General features: G+C 43.0%; 1 protein-coding gene across 2 annotated transcripts in view; it reads right to left on the bottom strand.

Annotated features, from left to right (window-relative positions):
• Positions 1 to 2238: 2238 nt before the first annotated feature.
• The window catches only part of mau2 (MAU2 sister chromatid cohesion factor), a 12902-nt gene continuing 6410 nt past the window's right edge, over positions 2239 to 8730 (bottom strand). For both annotated transcript variants that reach the window (XM_048258569.1, XM_048258579.1), the window contains exons 16-19: positions 8614 to 8725; positions 8087 to 8177; positions 6199 to 6326; positions 2239 to 4916 (exon numbers count right to left, since the gene is read on the bottom strand). In XM_048258569.1, the coding sequence (XP_048114526.1) occupies positions 4842 to 4916; positions 6199 to 6326; positions 8087 to 8177; positions 8614 to 8725 (406 nt within the window). In that variant the 3' untranslated portion in view covers positions 2239 to 4841. The remainder of the gene's footprint in view (positions 4917 to 6198; positions 6327 to 8086; positions 8178 to 8613; positions 8726 to 8730) is intronic.

Raw genomic sequence — 8730 nt, 5'->3', positions numbered from 1 at the left:
CATGGGTCTGTTGCTATGACTCTAAATGTATATCCCACTCAAGGTACTGCCAAAGTACATGTGTGTGTGTGTGTTTACTCTGTGTCAGGAGGACTGCTGCTAAGTTCCTGCGCAGAGACGCAGTCACACACACACCACCCCCTCTCCCTACTCCTTCCAGTAGGACGAGGCAATGGCGGCTGGCCGCCCAGCCGCTAACCAGTGCCAACATGACGGCCTCAACTTAATCCCTGTTAAAGTACAGTAACTGCACAGGAAGTGGGCCTTTCTGTCACGATCGGCCTGGCTCACTATTTGGCAGGAAGTGAGCACTCGGCTGAGCTCTGACTGACACCTAATAAGCATCCACTAGTTAGCATCACCCCCTTGTTCTCAGTACCTGCAAAAACATTTAAATGTTGAGTAGGGCTGGCCCATTTGGCTTTGGTAAAGCTCACATTTTGACTCTACATGCACAGAAAAGCTCAAGGCACTGTTTGACCATGTTTAGGGAAGTGTTTCAGTTCTGAGCATTGTGTGTGTGTGTGTGCACGCAGGGCTCATTGAGTTAATGTCTTATCACAGGAATGCCAGCGTCGCTGCGCAGGAGATTAAAACTAAAGATCGATCATGTGACCAAGCTGCAGCTTCGCTGGAGGGCCCGTGGCTCACTCTGCTGTTGGCAGGACTCCCTCAAGCAGCTCAGCACACACACATACACATACACTGACTCACACAGAAGTGGAAGCACACAGGACACTTTACACACAACACACACACACAACACTTACATAATGTGTGAAGACACACACACACAGGGCTGTGAAATTAATCAAATTTCAATCTCAATTTTGGCTCCAAACAATCACAAAAATAGTATAATCGGGAAAAAAACTATTATTTTGGCACATTCCGTTTAGAAATAGGGTTTTTGGAAATAGAAACAATTTCAACTCATAAGCACACTGATTCACGCTGCTTCTTTAAGCCCTGCACTCCATACACCCCTCTCCTCTGTGCACAGGCCACTCAAGCAGTTTTGGGTTGCGTGTGTGTGTGCTCCTGCAGTCGGTAGCATCATGAACCACGCCAAAATTGTAACTAGCGCATTCTCTGCTAAGTTTGTTATCACTGTCAATCGAGGTGACCAAATTACTCAAACAAAAAACTTATGGCAAGTTGGCTAATCTAACGTTAGAACACGTCTGTTTTTTTAAATCAGCATGGTACAGCTTGTCTATTAGCTTCTACTAGTGCAGGGATAACATTAGGGAAATGTGAACGCTGCCGTTAGATCATTAACACTGATTGTTTGCTCCTTCAGTCCCAATGGATTATGAAACATATTTTTTAAAGACCCAGGGGAGACCCTCATGAATAATCGTTAATCGAAATTACAATTTTGACCAAAATAATTGTGAATATGATTTTTGCCATAATCAAGCAGCCCACACACAAACCAACACACACAAAATAAATGTACACCTGACCGATATGTGGACACACTCATTCATATATTCACACACACATACACATAAGGCTGGCCTTGGGCAGACCCAGACATGTAAACACACCCTATACACACACCTTAAGCACCATGCGCTGCTCAAGCAGGACGACTGTTTCCAGTGTGTTTAGCATATTCAGGTGTGTTAAGGCTGGACCAGATTTCCAACCATTCAACGTGTCATATAAACTATTTTCTACACCTATTCTCCCCACCTCTCTCCCACAAAACGTACCTCTTGCACAGACACACAACAAACAAAGAGGCTGGTGGACAGACACACACTGATTCATTCATGATGATCTACACATGCCTGTGGTGTGAATGGGGTACACAGCATAGAGCTGGATCAGCGGGCAGGTGGATTTGTTTATAAACTGGGAATTGTTTTTGATTGTTTTTGTGTATCACAGTGACACAGAGTGTCATACTTTCAATGACTCTCATTCAACAAGCTTTGTCCTCCTGAAATTTTATTTTCGCTGATGATTTAGGAAAAGTAAAACAAAAAAACAAAAACCTACAATGTTAACGTTGAAAAGACAGTGACTCTCTGGTGGTGTAAAAAAACAAATGTTTTTTCAATTCTATTCTATTCAATAACCCTAATGCTACACTGTGCAAGTCATTACACAGAGATGGAAAGAGGGAGAGATGGAAAGAGAGATCTAAAGAGAGGGAGAGAGAGTGCATGAGAGAGAGAGAGAGACAGAGTGAGAGAAAGATGAAGAACCTCATGAGGGAGAAAGAAAAAGATTACAGCTTCATGAGAGAGAAAGATAAAGGCTTTACAAGAGAAAGGAAGAAAGAGAGAGAACAGCTTCATGAAAGGGAGAAAGAGAGAGCGAGGAAGAAACAGAGAAACATGGAGAGCAGAAAATTCTGCTTCCCAGTTGAATCGGGTCAGATCCGAACTGAGGCCTGGCACGGTCGGAGCCCATAGGCCTGGTGTGGCTCTTCCTGTATCTCACTGTGGCTTCACCGTCATAAACGTTAACACATACAAGTCTGGAAAGAACCTGATGCAATTATTTTCTCGCAATATTTATACATACTAAATATTCTGGAGAAATACAGCGGTCACACAAGAAAATAATGGCAATTGAAGATATTGTTGAGAGTAGTGTATAAATATTCAAATTGTAGAAAATTTAACAAATGGGTCTGTGTTAAACAACAGAGAACTAGAGATAAATATCTTTAAAAGGAACTAGTAGGCTACTGCTCTACCATGATCAGCACAAAAAAAATGCGGTAACAAAAAAAATAACATCTTCTGACAATGAAGAAAATACAGACAAAAATACAATAAAATTGTGGCAGTCTGAAAAGATTTTTCACCCTTTCCAACAAATGTGACAATGTGTACACTTTAAAAAGTACTGCAAATATTGTCTGACGAGTAGGCTACTACAAAAGGCATTAGGAGCAGACAGGCCTGTCGCTATCTGCAAGCCAAACTTGGCCCACTGGTGCCCTCTACTGGCTGACACCCTCAAGTGTTCAAACATGCAAGCCCAGCCCAGCAGCAGCGTCTAACAGCACATTTCCAACAGCGCTTTTAATAACTAACACGGGATGTGAAAGCTCTCCACAATCATCAAGAGGAGGTCATAGGGATGAAATGGTTTTAAATCAACACCATGGTCGGTTGGAAACCCTCGTCTTGAGATTTCATGTCTGTCAGCTCTGACGAAGCAGCACATATATGTAACTCAATGCGATTGTTGTTTGTTGGTTTGTTTGTTCTCTTCCTTATAACAAGCTTTTCAAAGGAGCATTCCGGCCCAAACACCACATCATCGGAGTTAAACATGACTAGTAGTGGACGATAAACGGCTCCCTAAATCACAAACCTAATACTGGGACTGGGTCATTGTGTAAGTGGGGAAGCTCTCTTCACATGGCCTTGTCTCAAGGTGATTGGTAATGTTTAACAGTTCAGAGGAGAGTCACTTGGATCTTGGTAGCCACATTAGAGAGTCTGCCAACATCAGAGAGAAACATCACAGACTAGCTGGTCTTCTGGCTAAAACAACAACAGCAACTGATTTGTAAAATGTAAAATGACCTCCATTTTGTTTTGAGGTTGCATGGCAACCGCCCGTATTACACAGTGGAGCCGCACTGAGGAGACACCGTGAGACCCAGAGAGGTGAAGAGGCAGACAGGAAGGAACCAAACGGACAGCAGCACATATGGCAAAGGGCAGCGACCACTGAGCTGTCTACAAATACAGTTATGTTGGTGTGTGTGTGTGTGTGTGTGAGGACTGTCAACACGTGTTAAAGAAAGACAGACACTGCATACATACACACAAACACATACTTTGCATGTTCCGTATACTAGACCTGCACTGGGATTCTGTGCTGTTACGCTACTCAGTAAATGCAGAGAGGGTTGAAGCAGAGCAATTAGTATTCAAGGATCTTTGGTAAAAGAGCCTTCAAAATCTGTACGAGCAGGAAATGAGATCAGAACAGAGAAACTATTCCCTGTGATGTATTTCCTGTGCCTTTTTTTGATCACTTTTCAGTTTACTGTAATAGTTGGTGTGTATATGTAATGAAAACAAGCCATTTCAGCAGCAGTAGCAGTACACTGTAAAAAATAAACAAATAACATATCAGACAATATTATGCCGGAATGCTCCTTTTAAAAAAAAAAAACTTTGAAAAAAACTTTTATAACATCTCTCACAAAAATAGTGAATCACTACATATAACCTCTAATATTTCATATGCATGATGAATGCAACACAAAACAGGTAAATAAGTGTCCCCAGAGAGGAATATAATGTACAAAATTTAAAAAAATAGGCGTCTATAAAATGAAAACGAGCGTTTTTTCCTTCCAGGCTGCGACGGAGACGTGAGGAGGCCGTGCTTTACACAGCAGCCTTCACCTGCAGGGGGTGCTCACGGGTAGGAGTCAACAGGGACAGAACAAAACCTCACAGAAATGGCAAAAGGGCACATTCGGAGCTCAATCAGGCCAGGCAGCCAATCAGAGGGCAGATGGAAAGCCTGTGGTCTCTAATCCTATCAGCTGAGGCACCAAATCTACCCAGCAGCCCATCAGAGTCAGCCTGAGCGTGTGCAATAGCCCAGATCAATGGCTACCGTAGGAATTGGCACATGGTGCAACGTAGTGAAGGAGCAAAATTTAAAATGACAAAAAATCTGAAATTCTTAAAAGAAAAATTCAGCAGAGGCCAACATGATTATGTGTGTGTCTGTGTGTGTGCACGTGTGCATGCGTGTGTGCGTGCGTGTGCGTGTGAGTGTGAGTGTGCATCTGGGCAAGAGTAGTTCATGTGAGTGTATGCAAGTGTGTGCACGTGTGCATTAAAGTCTCAGAGAAGACTGGCCAGGCTGGTTGTTGGTCCATTCTGAGCTTGGATCTGCACTGGAGGAGGCCCATCTGTCCACTGACAAACAAACAAACAAACAAACCAGGTTAACCCCTCAGGTTTATGTGGTCCTGTATGGAAGAATATTAGACTTAAATGTTTTGTACCTGTGTATCACATTTTGAAAATATAGAAATTATTTGTAACTGTAAAAATGATCTGTGATCTGATATGCCCTACACTTACAAATCGATTCTACAGGTACGGATCGGTTTTACAGCTACAAATTACAAATCAATATTCTACGTACAAAAAGTTGTCCTACAGTTACAAATCTTTTCTGCAGGTGCACAGACTTTTGCACCACCTTAGGGATAAGAAGCGTCTCATTTGTATTGTGTGTGTGTGTGTGTGTGTGTATCAGGATTTGTAACTGTAAGAGGTACAAAACATTTGAGTCTAATATTCTTGCAGGATTGTGTGTGTGTGTGTGTGTGTCCATGTTTGGGCAGACTGAGTGCAGCTATGGGGTCCTACAGCAAGAAAACACACACACGCACTATGTCTATTGTCTTTACTTATTTATTAAGTATACGTATTAAGTTGTGCCTGAGCAGACTGTACAAAGATATGATGTGTGAGAGAGTGTGTGGGTGTACCCACTTATTAGGCAGCTATATGGTCCTGCAGATCGTGTCTGTGTGTGTGTGTGTGAGAGTCTGAAGCTGAAGTTCCTTTCAAACCTTTACTTAGGATTTACTGTAAAACTAAGCAGACCAACAGAGTACTTCAGTTATTTCCTTCGCTGTTTTGTTTAAGAGCAATCGTGTAGGCTAGCATTCCAAGTTACAGAATAGAAACTAATGCGTTAGCTTATGGCTAATGTTTATGAGAAATTCCATAGAGATGCTAACGGTTAGCATAATCGATAAACGTACTTCAGTCCATTTATTTATTAAAATACTCAAAGGCGAATGTTTTCTCTCCATATAGGAAATAACGTGACTCTCATCAATGCTACTTGAGACAAGTAGCATTGTAGCTGCACAAAATCCCAAGTAGGCTACATCTCGCTGCACAAAATAAACATTAGGCGTGCGTGTGACAACGTGGACCCACTAGAGATCATGTGACACTTGCTCTGCTGCAGCCAGGGGCTTCTCCCGCATACACCTCCTGGATTTAGTGAATGCATGGGGTTTCAATGCGTGATATGAGTGTTTTTCCCTCATAAGTAATTTAAATACTCCATAATGTCAATTTGCACATGTTAAAACAACAATCACGATATCATCACAGACAATATCGCCCACCCCTAGTGTGTGGGTGTACTCTCTTTTACTGTCTATGGTGTACTCACACTTATTAAATTGTGTTCAGGCAGGCTGCAGGCAGCTATGTGGTCCTGCAGCAGCTGCTGAGAGAAGTTCTGATGCATTTGTGCTGCTTCATGGGCATCAATGGTGTTCCCACACGCCTTGTTTAGGTCTGTAAAACACACACACACACACACGTCAATCATCGTTTAGCACATCTTACCAATTATCTTATCCGTACATTGTATTTCCCAAGAGACCTGGTGTATGGGCCAGCAGTGAAATCTTGAAATGAATGCACAGAACATATAAAGGAGTAGGAGAATACTTGAATACATGAATGAGGGAGCAACATAGTCGTGTACGTGTGTGTGTGTGTGTGTGTGTGTGTCTGTGTGTGTCATTCGAATGCAATGAACTTGTAAAGATTGAGTCCAGTGGTAATTTAGAGAGAGATGGGGTAGTATGGGTTTGTATGAGAAAGAGATAGATGGGTTAGTAGGAGATAGAGACGTGTGAGGCGGTTAGTATGCGAAAGAGACGGGTTAGTGTGAGGCGGTTAGTATGAGATAGAGACGGGTTAGTGTGAGGCGGTTAGTATGAGATAGAGACGGGTTAGTGTTAGTATGCGATAGAGACGGGTTAGTGTGAGGCGGTTAGTATGCGATAGAAACGGGTTAGTGTGAGGCGGTAATATGAGATAGAAACGGGTTAGTGTGAGGCGGTTAGTATGAGATAGATAGAGATGGGTTAGTGTGAGGCGGTTAGTATGAGATAGAGACGGGTTAGTGTGAGGCGGTTAGTATGAGATAGAGTGGTCTAGCGCGCCTGGTCTACAACCAACCCAAAAGGGCACATGTTACCCCGCTGCTCATCCAGCTACACTGGCTACCTATGGCGGCCCGCATCAAATTCAAGGCTCTAACGCTTGCCTACAAAGTAGTCTCCGGTTCTGCTCCCACCTACTTTGAATGCCCTCATACAGACATACGCTTACCTCCAGACCGCTGGCGCCCTCAGATCTAACGACGCCTAGCTCTACCACCGCACGCTCAAGCCAATCCAAACTTTTCTCATCTGTTGTTCCTCGTTGGTGGAACACACTGCCAGTTCCTACAAGGGCAGGGACATCCTTCTCCATTTTCAAAAAACTCCTGAAGACCCAGCTCTTTAGAGAACATCTCCTCTCATAGCAACACCTACAACAAGTCTTACTGATCCTAGCACTCACCAGCCGTCTTAAACTGACAAGTAACTGTTAAAAACAGCACTCACTGATGCACTTATCCTTACTGTACTCTAATGTTTTTAAATTGTCGAGAATTGCTCTAAAACTTAAACTGTTTACCATGTTGTTAGTCGCTTTGGCTAAAAAAGCGTCAGCCAAATGTAATGTAATGTAATGTAATGTAAGATAGAGACGGGTTTGTATGAGGCGGTTAGTATGCGATAGATAGAGATGGGTTAGTGTGAGGCGGTTAGTATGCGATAGATAGAGATGGGTTAGTGTGAGGCGGTTAGTATGAGATAGAGACGGGTTAGTGTGAGGCGGTTAGTAGGAGATAGAGACGGGTTAGTGTGAGGCGGTTAGTATGCGATAGAGATGTGTTAGTTGGAGACAGAGTGAGATGTGTGGGGATGGACTTATAAAAAGCCATTGCTAAGCTTATCTCATTTGCAAATCCACAGTGATTATTCACCAAACAGTTAATCCCCTTGAAATGGAATAGAGCATTTATCTCCATCTCTCTCCCTCTCACTCACACACACACACATATATGTGGAACAAAGACAAGCAAACAAGACCAGCATGCAGGTACACAGACACAGCAATACAAACATACATACAAACACGCATAAAGACGCACAACAATTAGATGAACCATATCTGGCAGAAGTCCCCCCGTCCACACACGCAAACACACTTCTTACCCTTCAGCAATGCAGAGGACCACAGCTGGACAGACATGTCAGGGATCTTGCTGGCCAGTTGCATGGCCGGCACCACCATGTTATTGCTCTCCTGGGACACACACACACACACACACACACACACACACACACACACACAAGGACACAAATTTGACAGGTGCTCAGACAATTAAACAAATAATTGCTCAGACAAGGTTCAGTCATGTGATTCAATGTTGACAATAACAAAGCAGCATTACAGCAGAAGGATACACACACACACAATAATCTAACAAACTTCAAAACACAGATTTCATAGCATATGCAATTTATTGTCATATGCTTATTTAAAAATCTGTTACAATATTATTTGATATGCAGTGCCTCTTAACATAACTCTATCCTTATGTGTACCGTTCGTTTATGATGTGTGTAAGTGTGTTCATAGTGTTTCAATTAGTGTGTGTGTGTGTTTGTCTCGGTCTTACCCTGTGGTTTCCCAGCACATTTTGTGTGTGTGTGTGTGTGTGTGTGTGTGTGTGTATTACCCTGTGGTTCCCCAGCACGTAGAAGATGTGTCCAAGCAGCACCAGGGAGCAGGCCGTCAGACGGTTCAGATCCTCAGCGTTGGACATCTTCAGTGTCTCCCTCAGGAACCGCCTAAC

Source organism: Alosa alosa, chromosome 1 (assembly GCF_017589495.1).
Source record: "Alosa alosa isolate M-15738 ecotype Scorff River chromosome 1, AALO_Geno_1.1, whole genome shotgun sequence".
NCBI classification, from domain to species: Eukaryota; Metazoa; Chordata; class Actinopteri; order Clupeiformes; family Clupeidae; genus Alosa; species Alosa alosa.
The sequence above is the reverse complement of the archived record's forward strand: the minus strand, read 5'-3'. Positions and strand labels throughout refer to the sequence as shown.